At 50.3% G+C, this 19,248-nt stretch overlaps 2 protein-coding genes, 1 long non-coding RNA gene and 1 other non-coding gene across 5 annotated transcripts; 3 read left to right on the top strand and 1 right to left on the bottom strand.

The window, feature by feature from the left end:
- The first annotated feature begins 20 nt into the window (after positions 1–20).
- On the top strand, positions 21–9,376 carry LOC102998965 (uncharacterized). Its single transcript, XR_452197.2, has 3 exons — positions 21–389; positions 1,745–1,839; positions 8,607–9,376. It is a non-coding gene; the product is annotated as an uncharacterized LOC102998965 (long non-coding RNA).
- On the top strand, positions 421–510 carry TRNAR-UCU (transfer RNA arginine (anticodon UCU)). The gene is given in 2 exon segments: positions 421–457; positions 475–510. It is a non-coding gene; the product is annotated as a tRNA-Arg (tRNA).
- COQ4 (coenzyme Q4) lies at positions 5,975–19,235 on the bottom strand. 2 transcript variants are annotated; one of them, XM_007194594.3, is made up of 8 exons: positions 19,175–19,192; positions 18,872–19,065; positions 18,638–18,769; positions 17,476–17,572; positions 16,848–16,950; positions 8,036–8,165; positions 7,337–7,430; positions 6,502–6,808 (listed from the first exon to the last, which is right to left on the bottom strand). In XM_007194594.3, exons 2-8 carry the CDS (start codon positions 18,939–18,941, stop codon positions 6,637–6,639), a joined length of 798 nt encoding a protein of 265 aa, XP_007194656.2. In that variant the 5' UTR covers positions 18,942–19,065; positions 19,175–19,192; the 3' UTR covers positions 6,502–6,636. The 2 variants fall into 2 exon arrangements, with proteins under 2 accessions (XP_007194658.2, XP_007194656.2); XM_007194596.3 differs by lacking the exons at positions 7,337–7,430; positions 8,036–8,165 and having other exon boundaries at positions 5,975–6,808; positions 18,872–19,235.
- On the top strand, positions 11,355–13,226 carry LOC103015451 (myb/SANT-like DNA-binding domain-containing protein 4). The gene has a single exon (XM_057547939.1). The coding sequence runs from the start codon at positions 11,895–11,897 to the stop codon at positions 12,927–12,929; it is 1,035 nt and encodes a 344-aa protein (XP_057403922.1). The 5' UTR covers positions 11,355–11,894; the 3' UTR covers positions 12,930–13,226.
- Positions 19,236–19,248: the final 13 nt, after the last annotated feature.

The following is a 19,248-nucleotide window of genomic DNA, read 5'->3' as shown; positions in this document are numbered from 1 at the left end:
CCGGCCGGCAACGCAGCCTGCCACGCCTTGCCCAGGGTGAGCACGCCGCAGAGCTGGCAACGCTGCGCAGCCACCGCGAGCCCGACGCCGCCCGACCCAGCCCGTCCTACGCGCGCGACGGCCCCTGACGGCACCCCGCGCGGCACGCTGGGAGTTGTAGTCCGCGCCGCGCAGCCCCGCCGGGCCACAGAGGACCCCGGGGCCGTGAGGAGGAAGGTGGGCTCTGCCTGGACCCCGACCCCCAATCCCTGGGCGTCCGGACGTGGGGGAGAGCACCCCCATCGCACCGTTGGCGGAGAATCTGGAGTCTGCGCCCGGACCCGAGCAGAGTTCAGCAGAGGCCCGGCGCCACACCTAGAAGAACGCTAAAAAGGCTGTTTCAGGCAGAGGTGAGTCGGGGGTGGGAAGAGTCCTGCAACTGGCTCTGTGGCGCAATGGATAGCGCATTGGACTTCTAGCCGGCCTCGTGTGGTTATTCAAAGGTTGTGGGTTCGAGTCCCATCAGAGTCAGATTTTGACAGCTCCTCCTTCACTTCCATTTGGAAATTTTACGGCCTCCAGGGCCACAAGGTTCAGAAGACCCAAAGGCTCCTGCAGACCTCAGACTGGCACCTGTGCTTCTGGGACAGCAATAAACTTGGTGTAGGGATTGCTGCGTAGGAGCCCTTTCCCATCCTTGGTATCTTGAAAGCAACCTGGCACACTTGGTGGTACAAAGGGCATGGATCTGGAGACCCATACGTATCTTTGGCCTCTGAATGGTCTGGACCCTGAAGGCTGTGACCACGTTTGTCATGCCACCTGCCCAGCTCTGGGCCATCTGCCAGCTTCCCACCCCCTGTGTCACTCTGGGCCTCTGAAAACTGGGTTCCTTGATAATCAAACATGTTGGGCATCCACAGTTGCCACTTGTCCTTAAATAGATTCCTTAATCCCTTAGTCCAGTCAAAGTCCTTAAAAGTGAGGAAGGACAGTTTTCAGGGTATGTTTATAGGAATTAAAAATGAAATTTTGGGGCTTCCCTGGTGGCGCAGTGGTTGAGAATCCGCCTGCGCATGCGGGGGACATGGGTTCGAGCCCTGGTCTGGGAAGATCCCACATGCTGCGGAGCAACTAAGCCCGTGCACCACAACTACTGAGCCTGCATGCCACAACTACTGAGCCCGCATGCCACAACTACTGAAGCCCGTGCGCCTAGAGCCCCTGCTCCACAAGAGAAGCCACCACAATGAGAAGCCCGCGCACTGCCACGAAGAGTAGCCCCTGCTCACCGCAACTAGAGAAAACCCGCGCGCAGCAATGAAGACCCAACGCAGCCAAAAATAAATAATAAATAAAATAAATAAATTTATAAAAAAAAAAAAGAAATTTTGGTCTGATAAGTACTTGGACCTATTTCTTTCAGAGCACAGGGTATGCCTTTTTGGGGGACCAAGGTAAATTAAAGCACCACCTCCCCCATGGGTATTACATTCGGGAGGCAATGTGGTGCAGTGGTAACGGGCATGGGCATTGGCATCCAACAGACCTGGGTCAACTTCTCAGTTGAAATTTCAAAGTCTCCATTTCTTATATATAAAAATGAGGACATACTAATGGTGTCTACCTCACAGAGTTGGCGTGGAGAGTCACAGGGAGCATTTGAATTAGCGCTTGACATTTTTATTATTGAACCTTACAGGCCCATTGACCACAAGCACATACAACAGCTAGACATGAAGATTATCTCTGATTGTATCCACAGGCTTAGCAAATAACAGAAGCTCGATAAATACTTGTTGAATGAATGACAGGGAGAATGAAGAGGAGGCTTGACCTTGTCCACACATGGATCCATAGGTATGAGCACGATCATTGCCACATCAACTGCTGAGGTGCTGTGCAAGTGGGCAAGTGAGAATTTGGAGAAAGAGGCAGTGGTGAGCAGCCCCCCCTGTTCTCCTCCACCTGGGACACACTGGAGAAGCCAAAGCGGTACCCCACCAGACGCTAGGCCCAGCTTGAGGGGGAGACGCAAGGGGATCTAGAGGGAACAAGACAGTCTGCCTTCCAGTTGCTTACAGCCTAGCTGGACACACCGAGAGGGTGGGTGGAGATTAGGTCACTGGAATAGGTTGTCACCAAGCGCTGACTGTACTTCTGTTAACACCTACCACACGTTATTGTGGTTTGTCTGCTTTGCTTTCCAGTCAGACATACCTGGTTTGCCCTCCCAGCCCCAGCTGTGAGACGTTGGGTAAATCCCTTCTCCCCCTGGAGCCTCAGTGTCCTCGTCAGTAGAATGGGACTGGAGTCATCACAGTCTCTGCCTCCCTCCTACCTTGGGCTGAGCATGGATTCAGTGAGATGATGCATATCAGGCTCTCAGCACAGGGCTGGCGCGTCCAAGGCCCTCAGCTGCCATGACTGCTCAACTCCAAGAGGCCGGGGCTGCAGCCGTCTCAATCACTGCAGAACCCCGGCATTCAGCAAACGCTTAGAAGATCTTGATGACACGATTGAAGACTAGTGGGCTTGCGCACCAGGCTGCATGGGGAGGGGAGGGCCATGTGGTGGGAAAAGTGACTGGAAAAGGCTTGGTGTGATAGGCTGAGGAGTTTATGCTGGGGCAGTGAAGAACCACTGAGGGTTCTTAAGAAGGGCAAGCTGGGTGCTGTCATTTGTGGGACTGTGGGACTGGCTGAACTGAGGCTGACCTCACAGTGGGCTCCTTTCCACTGACTCGACCCCCACCTGCTCTGCATTAGGGAACTAACATCAGCACTTAAATCTCCAGACTTAACAGAGACTGACATTTTGGAACTCACTTGAAGGAAATAAACCTCCTCAGGGGACTGAAGTGATTTGGCCCTGGCACAGAGTAGGTGCTTACCCCGTAGATATTCAGTTGTATTTGGCATCAGGACCTCTGAGCTGTATGAGTCCTCCCACTCTGGGTGTGTGCAAAATAAATACCTCTGGCTGGAAGTACATGGTGACTTCAGAGGCTCAAAGGGCCTTCATGGTAAATGACAGCTTCCATTTCCTAAGTTCTTACTAGGTGCTAAAGCACTATACTTGCACAATGGCTTTGTTGTGAGATAGGTATATACTCTCCCCATTTTACAGATGAGAAAACGGAGGCTCAAAGGGGTGATGTGATTACTGCAAGGGTGCAGGGCTGGTCAGTGGCAAGGCCAGGTCTGTCTGCCTTAAGAGCCTGTGCCCCCAGAACGCAGGCAGAGGGAAAGGGAACCTCCCCTTGGCCACTGGGAGAGGACTTGGGGCCTGCACGTCCCAGGACAGGCTCCACCACACCCCAGCTGTGTGACTCTAGGGCACTCCCCAAACCTGAGCCCCTCACTGTGAAATGAGGTTGTGGGGACCGAATGAGATCTTGCAGGCGGGGTGCTCAGCACGGAGCTTGGCACCCATTCCTTCAACCACGAAGCAGGAAGCCCCTACTGTGCGCCAGGCACGATTCCCAGCAGTGAAGGGAAAGAACAAGGTCCCTGCCCTTTTGGGAGCACATGGAACTCATAAATAAACAAACAAGTAAGATAATTTCAGGGAGTGGTAAGCACTGGAAAGAAAATCGGGTGATGCCATGGCATGAGGGCGAGGGGGCTGCTTTAGACAGGTGGTCTGGGAAGGCCTCTCTGAGGTGATGTTTGAGCACAGGTGTGAATGACAAGGAGCTGACCATGTAACGACCTAGGACATGGTGTTCCCAAAGGTGGGCAGAACACCAACACGGTTTATTCAGATGAAGAATGGAAGTTTCTGGGCAGAAGTTGGAGGGCCTCACGAGCTGTAGTAAGAACTCAGTAAGTGGTAGCTATCGCCACTGTACTTTTTCTCCTGTCGTGAGCTGGAGACCAGGCTCCCTCCCCAGCTAGCCCTGAGGCCCAGGGCCCATCTCTTGAGGGCTGTAAAGGCCCAGGGTCATCAGGGCACTGAGTAGCTGGAGCAGGTGAGCTCACCAGCTGGGCAGAGAAGGCCATCTGAAGGTCTGACCTTCCCCCACGACCTTGGCACTGTCAACTTTTACTGACCTCACAGTAGAGGTGCCTAGAACCCTGGGAAGCTGTGGAAACAGCTGGCAGTTCTGGAAAGGTGGCCTGTACTGCAAAGATGGATGAGGTACAGGGAGCTCACCTCAACCCTCTCCTCTTTCTGCATAAATTCAAAGAGCTCAGGACGAGGCTTCCCTCTTGAAAAGGCCATGGTTCCAACGTAGGCCTCCAGCCTCCCACACCCTCCCTCTGCCGCTGGGAGCCCTGGACTGGGATGTGGTGGGCACAAGGAAGGCTGAGGCACCGGTGTGGCAGTGCTGGACAGGTCTTCCCTGACTCCAGCCCCAGCTCTGCGCCTACTGCCTCAGTAAAATACAAGTAATCGTACCACCTCCCTCCTTGGGTTGTTGGAAGTGTCCATGTGATAACGCATCTCAGTTGCCTAGGCACACGGTACAGCTATAAACTGCAGCCCTTATTATCCACAGGGAAACTGAGGCATAGGAAAACCAACCAGGCCATGTGGCTTGTGTTCTAGTTACTCCAGACAACTCCTTGCCTATCTCTGGGCCTTAGCTGCCCTACCCACACAATGAGGAGCTGGCCTCCAAAACTTCTAAAGGCTCTGCCACCTTGGGAGTCTTTCTGGCTCTAAATCCCAAGACAGGGCAGCCTACTCCTCCAACGATACTCTTCACCCTGCCCGTCCCCACTTCTTGGCTGTGACTCAAGGAAAATGCCTGGTTGCCAGTCCAAAGTGAACCTACAGCCTCACAGCTGCCTCCTCCCCCTGCAAACATGGCAAGAATAAAACTGCTCCCGGGGCTTCCCTGGTGGCGCAGTGGTTAAGAATCCACCTGCCAATGCAGGGGACACGGGTTCGAGCGCTGGCCTGGGAAGATCCCACATGCCGCGGAGCAACTAAGCCCGTGCGTCACAACTACTGAGCCTGCGCTCTAGAGCCCTCAAGCCACAACTACTGAGCCCAAGTGCCACAACTACTGAGCCTGCGCTCTAGAGCCCTCAAGCCACAACTACTGAGCCCAAGTGCCACAACTACTGAAGCCTGCGCACCTAGAGCCCATGCTGCGCAACAAGAGAAGCCACGACAATAAGAAGCCTGTGCACCGCAACAAAGAGTATCCCCCGCTCACCGCAACTAGAGAAAGCCCGCACACAGCAACGAAGACCCAACACAGCCAAAAAAAAAAAAACGCACAAAAAAACCCAGCTCCTGCTTGGGCCCTTTCTTTGGGCATCACCTCACGCCCCGCCCCCCCCACAGCAACCCTAAGAGGTGGGTGCTGTTTCATCCCCCTTTTACTTATGATTAAACAGGTCCAGAGAGGTGAAGGGACTTGCCCGAAGTCCCTCTACTAGAAAGCGGAGGAGGAGTGGGGAATTTGAATCCCAGTCTGCCCGACCTCAGACCAGACAAGGGACAAGCAGCGGAAGCTTAGGCTGGAGGGGACGTCTGCCCTCAGTGCTCGAAGGCCCAAGGCTGCCAGAGTCATGGGCAGCACAGGGCAAAGGCAGGAGAAGCAGACTCTTGACCTGATGGGAGCCTTTATTCAGACAGCAGAGACTCGCCTCCCGCCCTGCCTCCCTCTTCTCAGGCCTTGGGAATTGGGTACAGCCCTCCCTCCTGCGAAGACCCCCAGCCTGGCACCCAGAGAACTCTGGCTGGCAGGGAGGGGTCGGGAACAGGGGTGGTGGACCTGAGCCATCCCGGCACGAGCCTAGACAACTGATTCCTACGCACACGTGGTTCTGAAACCGTGCACCTCAGATTGGAACTTGAACCCACATGCCGACTCGAACCCGGCCAAAACCCAGATTGGGACTTGAACCCACGTGGCTGGGACTCGAATCTGGCCAAAACCCCCACTCTTCCAACTGAGATCACACACCTGGTTTCAGGACTTAATGAAGCTCAGGTTCTTGTTGTTTCATTGCAGAAAATATTCAGTGAGACAAAGTGATAGGTAAGAAGTGGATTTATTTAGAGAGAAACGCTCTCCACAGACAGAGTGTGGGCATCTCAGAAGGTGAGAGAGGCACCAGGGTATGGGGGTTGTCAGTTTTTACAGGGGTGGGTAATTTCATAGGTAATGAGTGGGAGGAGTGTTCCAGCTATTTTTGGGGGGAAAGGGGCGGGGATTTCCAGGAATTGGGCCACAGCCCACTTTTTGATCGTTGTGGATCCTTGGAACTGTCATGGCGCCTGTGGGTGCGTCATTTAGCTTGCTGACGTGTTGCAGTGAGCATATACTGAGGCTCAAGGACTAGTGGAAGTTGACGAGTCCGCCACCTTGGACCCATTTGGTTTTAATCAGTTTATGTCATGTCCTCGGGCTTTGTTGTTCTTTCAAAGGTTGTGCCCTGCCCCCTTCCCTCCTGTTTCAGTTCTCTTTGGGCAGCTCCTGGCTCCCTTAGGAGCTCCACCGCTGCCTGCTCCCTCCCGAGTTGGCCCTCAAAGCCACTGAGCAGTGGTTATGATAAATTATGATTAGTGATGTCCAAGGGTCAGTGTTCAAAGAAAAGGAACAAAGGTGATGGCAAAGGAGCGCTTCACCCCCAGAGGAAGCAGGGGTGGGGGGTGGGGAGCCAGGCCAGGCCCTCCGGCTCAGGGGCGCAGGGCCTAGGCTGGGCCCTGGATGTGCATGGGGGGCCCTGTGATGCTCAGCTCCTGCCGTAGAGCCTTCAGGGGCTGCTCCCAGCGCCGCTCGTAGTACAGGTTGAGGACACACGGGGCTCTGCGCGCATTCTGAACTGCCCATGGGATCAGCTTCGAGACCAGTGCTTGCAGGCTCCTGTGGGGCAGCAGAGGAAAAAGAAGACAAAAGACATAAGGTCCTGAGTGCTGGGCACACCACGTTCCCTGCAGTGGATGTGCATTTTCTCAGTTAATCCTCACACAGACCCAGGAAGGAGGTAGTTACTATCCCCACTTTACAGATGAGGAAACAGAAGCTCAGTGAGGTAAAGCCCTGTGCCCAAAGCCACACATTTTGAACATGCCAAAGCCCAGCTTTAAATCGAGGGCTACCTCACTCCAGAAACTAATGCCAGATTGCATCCCCCGGCCCCACCCAGCTCCCTGACTCTACTGTTCTCACCCGATACTGAGACCTGGCCCAAAAGACCCTAGAGTCCTATGAAACGTCCAGGCTTCATTCATCGTCCTGGAGCCCCTGTGCCAGGCCAGTCTCACCTCTCTGCCCCATTCTTCCCATCCTGGATTCCTGAGAACCACTGGGGCTGCTCAGAAAGGCTGTAGGCTCTTCCTATTTCCTGGAGCCCTGAGCCTTCCCCTGACCCCTCACCACTTGAGAACTTACTGGGCACTGAGTTGGATCGGTCCGAAGAGTGCACTCAGGATGCACATGGGCAGGCCGGTCTGGACAGCCTCAAACCACTTCACCACGATCTCCCCTGGCAGGCAGAGTGGGGAATGGGGTGGGAGGTGAGCAGGGGCCAGGAGGAGAGGCCAGTGATGCTCAGGGCAGGACACAGTGAGGCGTCTGCTCCGCTCTGAATCTCTACTAGGGGTCAGCAGCGCCCAGTCCCAGCCTGTGCTGGGCCCTGGGGCACTTGGCTTGGGGCTGGGGAGAGGGTCCAAGAAAGAGCAGAAGGAAATAAGGGCTGGAAAGGAAGCTTGGGGTCAGAATGCAGAGGACTCCAAAAGCCAGGCTGCGGACTCCAAGCCTTAGGGAATTGCTGAGGGTTTCAGAGCGCAGGGAGCTAGCAACGGGAACAGGGCAGGGAGCCCTGGTGTTTGGACGCTGCTACATCAGTGTAGGAGCCGTAAGAGGCAGTGGGGATGGAGGACAGGGGATGCACGGCACAGGTGCACCAAGATGTTCGGGTAAAGCAAAAAATGAGGCACTGGGCCAGCTGATTGGTGGGTGGCTGAGACAGGTGTGCCCTGCCCTGGCCCTGTAGACAGACTTGGGAGACAGGCTGGCCAGAGCGCCCTGCCCCACCCATGCCCCACTCCCACTCTGGATGCACTCAGCAGCCGGCTGGCTGGCACTCACCCAGGATGTTGGTGGGCATCCCCAGCAGGGTGTGGAGCATGTCGTGCACCTCCCGGTACCGCTGGATCACGTATGCTAGCTCCTCATCGTCCACGAATCGGGTGGGCGCTCTGGTGTCTGGGGAGACCCTCTGACAACCATGAACCTCCCCTAGACCCCTTCCTGATGGCTCCCAGGGTCCAATTTGCCAGCCTCTCCTTGACTCTCAACCACGCCCACCAAATTCAAACCCCACCAAAAATCCCTGGGGGCTTTGTTTCTGTGCATACCTGCTGACAGGGGAGTCCTCAGGCAGGGAATATGGTGGAGTGGTGCCCCCTTTGCCTACCCCAACTCACACATAATGTACACACCCTGTTGGAATCTATGGCAAAGAAACCCCTGGGGGTGGGGTGCGGGGAAGCAGGAGTTGTTTGGTTAATGAAACAGAGTTTCAGTTTTACAAGATGAAAAAGCTCTGGAGATTGGTTTCACAACAATGTGACTATACTTAACACTGTTGAACTGCCCATTTAGAGATGGTTAACACAGTAAATCTTATGTTATTATTTTTTTTAAAAACCACAATTAGGGGGCTTTCCTGGTGGCGCAGTGGTTGAGAATCTGCCTGCCAATGCAGGGGACACGGGTTCGAGCCCTGGTCTGGGAAGATCCAACATGCCGCGGAGCAACTAGTTCCGTGAGCCACAACTACTGAGCCTGTGCGTCTGGAGCCTGTGCTCCGCAACAAGAGAGGCCGCGACAGTGAGAGGCCCGCACACCGCGATGAAGAGTGGCCCCCGCTCGCCGCTACTGAAGAAAGCCCTTGCACAGAAACGAAGACCCAACACAGCCAAAAATTAAATAAATAAATAAATAAATAAATAAAAGATTACTTAAAAAAAAACAAACAAACCACAATTAGAAATAAAATGGGGGGAAAAAAACAAGAAGCACCCAAGGTCCCGAATTCGTCAGATGAACTGCTCCCAGCCTAGCGTGCTCTTTCCCTCCACCCTCATCTTCACCTTGACAGTTCCTACCTATCTTATGGTCTCTTGTAGCAACCCGTACCTTTTTGTGGCATTCGACATGATTGTATCGTGATGTTTAGTGCATGTGATTGTTAATGTCTCTTGTCTAGACCCGCACTGTCTAGTACAACAGCCAATCATGGCAGCCACTGAGCCTTGAAATGTGACAAGTTCCAATTGAGATGTGCTGTACATGTAAAACGCACACTGGATTTCGAAGACGGTATGAAGAGAATAATGTGAAATCTCAATAATTTAAAAATATTGATTACATGTTGAAATGACATTTTAGTATACTGGATTAAACAAAATATCTTATTGAAATTAATTCCACCTGTTTCTATTTGCTTTTATTTATCTGCTAGCGGCAGATTCTAAATTACCTCTGGGGCTTACGCACTATTGCTATGAAGAGTGTTGCAGCAGGCTGTCAGCAGCACAGGACTGGGGCTCACTGTTCTATCTCCAGGGCCTGGATGAATAAACATCCCTTAAATGCAGGAGTAAAAGGCCAGCCCCAGGCACTTTTCTGACCTCAGGTAGGGATGGCAACTGTCCTCCTTTACCCACCCTCTCTGAGTCCTCGGCAGCACCCATGCACAGTAGGGACACCCTGGTCTTCCTAGTGCCAAAGCATGGCCTCAGCCTGTCCAGAGGCCAAGGGATTTGATGCCTTTATTGCTTGGGGCTGCTGGCCCTGTGCCATGGTCTGTGTCTGTGACTTCATTGGGTACCAGGTCCTAATTTCTTCTACAGAGTTCTACCTGCTGTGTGAAGCTGAAGGTGGTCAGTGACGGCCTACATTTATTGAGTACCTGCTATGTGCCGGCACTGTATGAAGTCCTTTACACATATTGTCATTCTGCATCCTCGAGACCACCTGGGCGCAGATACTGTTATGAGCCTCAGATACAGATAAGAAAAATGAGGCTCAGCGATAGAAAGTAGCTTGCCCAAGATCACACAGCTGACTAATCAAGCGGCTGAGTCAGGATTCGAAACAAAGCCTGCTGGATTCCAAAGCCAGTCGCCTTAACATCCATTATTAATCAGCCATATAAGTGCCTTGGAAGATAAACATAAGGTTTCCTTACCTCAGATAAGGAGTCTGAGGCTCAGAGGTCAAATGATTTGCCCAGGGCTTTAAGGCTGGGAAGAAAGGCAGACTTCTAACTCAGGCTACTCCAGAGCCCATGCCCGTAATCTTGATGCCACAAGGACAACCACCCACGCCCCACCCCCCCCTCCAGAGTCAGCCTCAGGGAGGGCAGCCTCACCTTGAACTTTGATCTAAACCTCTGCTGGGACAAAGGTGTTCTTTTACGGTGTGTGGGCTGCTGGTTTCCAGGTTCCAGAAGTGTCACAGTCTCTAGGGCTGTTACCACAACTAAGGCTGTGGCTGAGCAAGGCACCCAGGGAGGCCTTGGCAGTCCCATCCCCTCCACAATAGGACAAAAGGCTCTAGGGGAACTTCAGAAGATTCTCCATTCCTGGGTGGCACCTGGAGCAGGTCACCCTGGTGGGTTTCCCACTGATGAAATAAACTTGCATCTCGGTGAAATCTCCGGGTGATGGTATAAAATGGGGCAGGGGCAAGTGTTAGGAGAGTATGGGAAACAGATTATTTTCTCAGGGACAATAATCTCCTAAAGCAGGGGTTCTCAACTGTCCACCAGGGGACATCTGCAATGTCTGAAGACATTTGTGGTTGTCACAACTTAGTAGGGCGAATGCTACCGGCATCTAGTGGGCAGAGGCCAGGGATGCTGCTAAACAGCCTACAGTGCACAGGGCAGCCCCACAGCAAAGAATCATCCAGCCCCAAAGTCAACAGCGCCAAGGCTGAGAAACCCAGTTCTAGAGCAACCTTTGCTCACTCCTCCAGCCTGGCTGGCTCCTGCAGCTGGACTGGATAGCCACTTGACAGAGGTGCTTTGATGGGAAGTATATGTGTTGGGGCAGGGAGGGGAAGGGACAGGGAAGGTGCCCTGCTGTATCCTTGGGTCCTTCTATAAATCAGATCATGTTACTACCCTGCTCGAAACCTCGATGGCTTCCTATTGCGTCTATTACAAAATACAGACTCTGTCTCTAAGCAGATAGGGTAGGGGATCCCTGGAGAAAAAGAACCAGGCATGGCATTCTTGACATTAGAGAAGCCATTTTGACCTAAGCCATTTTGTGACCTAAGCCTAGACACAATGCTTGCCCTTCAACAGGTCTCAGTAATTAATGATCTTCAAGGAATAAAGGAATGCAGGAACAGAGGAAAAGCAGTCAAGAAACAATAGCTCGAGAGGCGAGCGTGGGGAGGTGCTGCCAGCGTCGTAGAAGATTTTAAATTACATGTGTGGATCCCTATTTCTATTGGTGTAGTCCAAGGACCAGCAACATCGGCATCATTTGGGAATCTGTCAGAAATGTAGAATCACTGGTCCCACTCCAGACCTACTGAATCAGAATCTCATTTTAATAAGCGCTGCAGATGATTCAAATACATAAGGAAATGTGGACCTTAACAGCCTCATCCCACCCTCTCATTTTGCAAGCAAGGGAAAAAAATCAGCTCTGTAGCAGTGATCAGTATGTGAATTTGAAGTCATAAACCATGGTTGACTCATTTATTCATTCAAAAAGTTTATGGTATGCCTGCCATATGCCAGGATCTCTGCTAGACTCTGGGGACATGATGGAATCATCCATCCTGCCTGTGCTACTGGATGAATGGAAAACTGATTTAAACAAAGTACTAACAAGGAATTGTCCTTGATTTTTGTACTTCGTAGCATTCCTCAACATTCTTTTTACATTTTCTCTTACTGTAAAAACTGCATTTAAGTTAGAAAATGAAGCAATTGAAAAGGAAAAGGAAAAGCAATTTCAGTGTACAAGAAACTCAGACCCTTTTGAAAGAAATTACAAAAAGGAAAGAAGTCATTTTTTCCAAGCAGCTCAATACAACAATTAATGTGATGAAGCGAATGGCTTGGGAGGAGATTGCACAGTGTGTGAATGCTGTAGGAGAAGAACAGAGAACAGGGACAGAAGTGAAAAGGAGGTACCTTGACTGGCGAGCACTTATGAAGAGAAAGAGGATGAAGGCGAACATTAAGCTAGTTGGTTCGGGGTTTCCCCTTCCCACATCCGATTTAGATGACTCTCTCACTGAAGAGATAGATGAAAAGATTGGATTCCGAAATGATACAAATTTTGATTGGCAAAATGTGGCAGATTTCAGGGAGGCAGGTGGATCCTTAACTGAGGTCAAAGTGGAAGAGGAAGAAAGAGATCCCCAGAGTCCTGAATTTGAGATTGAAGAGGAAGAAGAAATGTTGTCATCAGTCATACCAGATTCCAGGAGGGAAAGTGAAATTCCTGATTTCCCCCACATTGATGAGTTTTTTACTCTGAATTCAACACCATCTAGGTCTGCATATGATGAGCCCCATTTGCTTGTAAACATAGAGAAACAGAAACTAGAATTGGAAAAACGACGGCTCGATATTGAGGCTGAAAGACTGCAGGGAGAGAAGGAACGCCTACAGATTGAGAAAGAGAGGCTGCGACAGTTAGACATGGAGCATGAGCGGCTTCAGCTGGAGAAGGAGCGGCTGCAGATTGAAAGAGAGAAGTTGAGGTTACAGATAGTCAACTCAGAGAAACCATCTTTGGAAAATGAACTTGGTCAAGGAGAAAAGTCCATATATCAACCACAGGATATAGAAACAGAGAAGTTAAAACTTGAGAGAGAACGCTTGCAACTGGAAAAAGATAGGCTGCAGTTTTTAAAATTTGAATCAGAGAAGCTGCAGATTGAAAAGGAGCGCTTACAAGTAGAGAAAGAGAGACTACGAATGCAGAAGGAAGGACACTTGCAGTGATTTATTTAGGTCTCCATTTATCAGTTGTTTGTAAACCATAGGCTTAGATAATATAAAAATGGTTGCAGGATTAGCTGTATTATTTTTTTTTCCTGTTTAATATTAGTGTTTTCAGTAGGAAAAAGATAGTTATTTGTGGGTAATTATATGCTTAAGTAGTATATTGTATAAAAACTATGTGCCCTTGCATAAACAGTATAGCAAAAACTATTGTGCTATACTCTTTAAATTAGTAAAGTTACATAGAGTCTTGTCTAATCTGTGCACTCAGAGTTTACAATTATGTCTGTAAAATTCTAGCTCAATAGTTCTCAACTGGGGGTGACTTTGGGTCCCAAAAGACATTTGGCAATGTCTGGAGACATTTTTGGTTGTCAAAACTGGGCAGTGGGGCACGTTGCTACTGGCATGTAGTAGGGAGAGGCCAGGGATGCCTACATCCTGCAATGCACAGGACAGCCCCCCACAAAAAAGAATGATCCAACCCAAAATGTCAACATTGCTGAGGTTGAGAAACCCTGTCCTAGCCTGACTGAGCACCTCTTCAGCTTTGTTTCAGTTTCAGAATATTAAAACCTCAGATATTTATGTGGGAGTTACTTAAATGGCCCAAAACTTTAACTATGAAACATTACTGTGTAGTATATTGAATATAGAAAGTAATGAAGATTATAGGTATTTTATTCATATGTTTCCATCTGTAAATAACGTGAGAGTCAGAAAACTGCAGGGAACATCAGAGATTGTCTAAAGTGGGTCACTTTGAAAAGCAGTTCATTTGTCTAGCTATTGATGCTTTAGAAACCACACACACTTTTTAAGCTTTAGTTAGTTACCCTTTCTTCTTTGATTCCATTGTCTTAGTTTAGACAAAAATTTTCATTTCAACCATGTACTGAAATCTTAATGTAAGTGGTTGAATCTAGTAAACATGTTACCAGTTTAAAAATGGTACCAGTAGTCAATGAGCTTGAACTCAGTAAGTGGTAATTTGATTTTTAAAATAGATAATAGCTATTTGGAACTGGGAGTGGGGGTGGGGGGAGAATGTCCTTGTATCCAATAGTAATGATGATGGTGATGAAATAATGATAGTAGCTGTGTGTTTTGAATTAGGAAATCACTGCACACTGCCTGACCTAATCTGTAGAAAATTGAGAGTAGTATCTATTATTATTCCTGAATCTGAGGCTTAGAAGTCATACAGTGTGTAAATGGCTAATTTCATATATCATGATGTATTTTGTCTTTGCCCCTCCCTGTGCAACAAAGTATGTATCTTTAGTCCCTTTGGTATTTATTCTGAAACCAAGGGCTTGCTTTAATCTGGTGATTTGCCTTCAATCCCCTGAAGGTACTTCTTCCACAATCCAGGTGATTCTAATGCACACTAAAGTTGAGAATCACTGCACGAGATCACTTTGTATTTTCCCATTTCCAGGGCTGATATGTAGCCTTAGTATATCTCTTCTATTGACAGGTACTACCTTGATTCTGCATTTGGTCCTTGTTAATTTAAGAATGTCTTGAAACCATATGTGACATTTGAGTCTGGGTATGTAAGGAAAAAATATACTTCTTCTTAGTTAAAAAAAAAAAAAAAAAAAAAAAGAAACAATAGCTCAGGGACTTCCTTGGTGGTACAGTGGTTAAGAATCCGCCTGCCAATGGAGGGGACATGGGTTCGAGCCCCGGTCCGGGAAGATCCCACATGCCGTGGAGCAACTAAGCCTGTGCTTCACAACTACTGAGCCTGTGCTCTAGAGCCCGTGAGCCACAACTACTGAAGCCCGTGCGCCTAGAAGCCGTGCTCCACAACAAGAGAAGCCACCGCGATGAGAAGCGATGAGAAGCGATGAGAAGCCCGTGCACCGCAATGAAGAGCAGCCCTTGCTTGCCCGCTGCAACTAGAGAAAGCCTGTGTGCAGCAAGGAAGACCCAATGCAGCCAAAAATAAATAAATAAATAATAAAATAAAAATAAAAGTGAAAAAAAAAAACCAATAGTCCTCCTCAAAGAATATACATAACAATCTGAGGTGTATCTTTAAGCTTTTCTATAGGAACTAAGGCCCACATCCAGGTGGAGGATGGTAGCTACATGCTAAGATCCCAGACTAGTCAGTACCTAAGAAATGATGACGTTGACCTTTTCTGACCCTCTTGACTTCAATCAACTAAGACTTGGACTCCGTTGACCTCTGCCCCAATTCTATGCTGAATTCTCCTCTGCTCAAGCCCCTTTATGAACACGCATATACCCTTAGCTTAAAACTTCCCCAATTTTGCTGTTAACAGACACTGCTTTGGGAAAGATCCCTGGTGTTCGCCTTACTTGCTGCAAGGAATAAATCCTTCCTTCTCCCCATCTTTGGCTTGATTGTTTCTTTTGGCTCAATGCCCACCAAGAGGTGAACGCAGTTTTCAGGTAACACTTCCCATGGCAGGCAGGGTCTGGCTGGGCCAGGCTGACCTCCCAGCCCATTGCCTGCCTCCCCCCAACTCACTCCTCTAAGGCCATACTGGCCACATTGGTCAGTTTTCCTTTTCCTAACCACACAGAGCCTTGCACTTGCCAGTTCCTCTGCTCGGAATGTGCTTCCGCATCTCTCCTCAGAACTGGCTCCTCCCCATCTTCCACGTCTCCCCAGCAGGGCCTCCCATGACCACCCTGTTAGAAGTGGCCACCTGCCACCCTGACTCCGCCCCGTCCTCTATCATGTTGACTGCTGTCCTAACAGCACCACCTGCTAGAGCAGAAGCCCCACAAGGGCAGGCTCTTTGCTGGTTTAATTCATTGTATCCCAATTGCTGAGGACAGTGTCTGGTATGTTCTAAGTACTAAATAAATATTTTGCCTGAATTTTTATATGAAAATTTTCTTCTTTTACTGCTTTATAGTCTACCTCCCCAACTAGAATATTAGCTCCATGAGGGCAGGACCTTGTCTGTCTAGTTCGCCACTGTATCCCCAGCACCTGGAACAATGGATGGCACATGACCGATTCTGAACAAATGAATGAGTCCCTTGGTAGATGGGACTCTGCCCCCCAGTCCCTGTCCTCTCTGCCTGGGGTTGGAGAGTGCCACACTTGTCACACCCAGGGAAGACACTGTCTCTAGAACAGGGGGACACAATGCGACAGTTAAGAACATAATCTGGGTTTGAATACTGCCTCCATTAATACTGGCTTGTGAAATCAGCAAGTTGCTTAAGTGCTCTGGGTCTCAGTTTCCTCATCTATGAAAAGGAGATAGGGACTTCCCTGGTGGCGCAGTGGTTAAGAATCCGCCTGCCAATGCAGGGGACATGGGTTCGAGCCCTGGTCTGGGAACATCCCACATGCCGCAGAGCAACTAAGCCCGTGCGCCACAACTACTGAAGCCCGCACGCCACAACTACTGAAACCCGTGCGCCACAACTACTGAAGCCCGTGCGCCTGGAGCCCATGCTCCACAACAAGAGAAGCCACCGCAATGAGAAGCCCATGCACCTCAATGGAGAGCAGCCCCCGCTCGCAGCAACTAGAGAAAGCCTGCGCGCAGCAACGAAGACCCAATGCAGCCAAAAAATATAAATAAATAAGTAAATTTATAAAAAAAATAAATAAAAATAAAAGGAGATAATAATAGAACATACTTGGCAGGGTTGTTGGGAGGATTCAGTGAGATCATGTATGAGCCTGGCACCTGGCATGCAGTAAGAGGTTAATAAGTGCTGGCCAGTGTAATTGCTCGCAGCGATGTTCCCGGCCCATCTGCCTGCCCCATAGAGAATGACAAAGCCTTGGCGCAAGAGACTGCAAGGCACTCCTGCCCATGCTGGCAGCTCAGGCTCCTCCTTCCTCAGGACATTACTCCTGTGCCATTCCTCTGCCCTTCCTGGTGACTACCAAATGCACAGAAGCTGGAAACTCACATTCACATCCAGGAAACGGAGATACTCGCGTCCAAGAGAGCCCTCAGGCAGACTCCGGAGCTTGCCCAGGTCAAGAGTGGACAGCGAGATCCGGGGACGCTCCCTGTGAGGCAGAAGGCAGGACTCAGGTATTGGGAGGGCACCAGCAAGGCAGATGAAAGGTCCAACTAGATCAAGGGTGTGAGAGGTGAAGGGGAAGAGAGCAGCAATGGGGCCACAAGTCCTAATGGAGCACTTACTACTGGCCAGGCCAGTGGCAGGGACTGAGGAGAATACCACAAGCTAAGGCTATGGTTCCTGCCTTAGGTAAACGGGCCTCAGATGTGATCAGGGTATTCACAAAGGGCACTGAAGGGGTGGGGGTTATAGGCAGCATATGTTATGGGACCTTAGTGAAGGCACAAGAGCCCTGTTGCTGGAACTGGGCTGAGGCCACCATATTGCACTACCCAGGGGTCATCACAGTGTCTATGTGAATGGCACCCACGGAGTTGGGCAGTGCCCAGCCTGTGCAACCATCCATGGCCAAGGTATCAAGAAGAGCTCTCTAGAGGAACACAATGTGATTCCAGAGAGATCAGAATCCCCAAAGAATGCCCTCAATCCCCCAGGCAAAGCTGGGACCTACTGCAGGATCTGGGCACCCTCTGGATCCCTCCTCATCTGGTCCCTGAGGACCTTCAGGGTACGGCATCCTGTGGTCTCCCCCAGAACTGCAACCATGTCTGAAAGGAAAGAAATGGGGACAAATGGAGAATATGATCTTAGGTAAGTTACCTGACCTGATCTGAGCCTTAATTTCCTACATGATAAAACAGAATATCTACCTCTTAGTTATGAAGATTCAAGTTAAACACTTAGTGAATCACCTGGCACACAGTAAAAGCTCAATATATCTACAGTTACTACTATGGTTGTTAGTTTAATGGGGTGAGATGGCTCTGGTTAGTACAGTGCTCTAAAGAGTTCATAAATCACTTCCACATCCATCATCACGACAGAATACCATGTCTCCATGGATGGGTATAGGCTTTGGTATCAGAGAGTGCTGGGTTTGAGGGCTGGTGTGATCACTATCTAGGTGACCGTGTGCAAACTGCTTCACATTTCCAACCCTCAATGTCCTAATTTGTGAAGCGCAGGTGATACCTTTCATATAGGGTTAATGCAAAAAATCAATAACAACACTCATATAAAACAGCACAGTGAGTAAGCAAAACAAGGGCTCAGTGAGCAGTTAGCATTATCGTTTTTAGTAGGAGTAACAGTACTTTCCAGACTTAAGAATCCTGGAGGAGATGAGAAAAACACTGTAGGATCCCAGAACGTTCTATTAAAACATCCAGCAAACATTTATTGAGCATTTATTATGTGCCATGCACTATCCAAAATGCTAATGGGATGTTATAATTTGATGGGCCCTCATAAATCATCTAATCCAGAGGTTCTCAGTGTGGCTGGATGACAGAATCTCCCGGGAAGCAGTTTAAAAAGGCAGAAGCTCAGATTCCACGCCCCTTCCTCCCTCCCCTCCCCTCCCCACTCCCGGCAGATTCAAATTGAGTAAGTTTAGGGTGGGACCCAGGCATCTGCATTTTTATGAATATTGCGGGTGATTATGAGGTGCAACCAGGGGTGGGTACCCTGGCCCAGTCTGGTCTCCAGTTACCCAAAGCAAACGGAGGCTTTGACAGTGTCCGGGACCTCCCCGGTCTTTCAAGGCAAGGCAAGGCAAGGGCGCGCCCAGACCCCAAGCCGCCCCAAGGAAGCGCCGGCGCGGGCTGCCTTACCGTGGCGATACGGGTCATAGAGCGCCATTCCAGCAGAGCCCGCGGCCAGCAGCGCCTTCTGCAGCGGGGAGGTGGGGATGTGTTCGGGGTAGAGCAGGCCGGCGCCATGGCTCGTGGCTCGAAGGGGCACATCTGCGGGGAAAGAAAACAGCCGCGGTGAAAGGAGCGGGGGTGGGGTAGGGGGGACGGCGGCGTGGCGGGTCCCCAGCACTCCTTCCCGGCCCCGCCACTTGCCTGCAGCGGGCCTGGGACGGCTTCGGAAGGCGCGGAGGGGGCGCAGGACCCCGCGCAGCAGCGTCGCCATGGGAGCGGGCACTGGAGGACTTCCCAGGGAAGATGGGCGGAGCAAGGCCGACTCCTCAAGCTTCTCTGGCGAGGACGTGCAAGAGAAGTCACAAGGACTCGATCCCTACTGCGCTGAGTAGGACCTTTTAAGGGGGAAAGATAGCACGGACAGGGAAGGTCTCTAAGTATGCGGAAACCCAGGCAACCTGTTTACCTCCTACTTCCACAGATATAAAATTCTCCCCGTTTCACCTAACCCCAAAAAGGGTCTCCAAGTAAGCTCCGCTAGCTTTGGGGGTTCAGCTCCGGACCCTACTCCCTTCTCC

This window comes from Balaenoptera acutorostrata, chromosome 6 (assembly GCF_949987535.1).
Source record: "Balaenoptera acutorostrata chromosome 6, mBalAcu1.1, whole genome shotgun sequence".
Classification (NCBI taxonomy): Eukaryota; Metazoa; Chordata; class Mammalia; order Artiodactyla; family Balaenopteridae; genus Balaenoptera; species Balaenoptera acutorostrata.
Note: the sequence above shows the minus strand (reverse complement) of the source record. Positions and strands in the feature narration are given on the sequence as shown.

Bases quoted from the DNA above. Each gene is read 5' to 3' on its own strand.
- LOC103015451 (XM_057547939.1), top strand. From the start codon at position 11,895: ATGAAGCAATTGAAAAGGAAAAGGAAAAGCAATTTCAGTGTACAAGAA.
- COQ4 (XM_007194594.3), bottom strand. From the start codon at position 18,941: ATGGCGACGCTGCTGCGCGGGGTCCTGCGCCCCCTCCGCGCCTTCCGA. The intron at 7,431-8,035 runs GTGAGTGCCAGC...TCTGCCTGCCAG, and splicing joins GATGCCCACCAACATCCTGG to GGGAGATCGTGGTGAAGTGG. The intron at 6,809-7,336 runs GTAAGTTCTCAA...GCTGCCCCACAG, and splicing joins CCGATCCAACTCAGTGCCCA to GAGCCTGCAAGCACTGGTCT.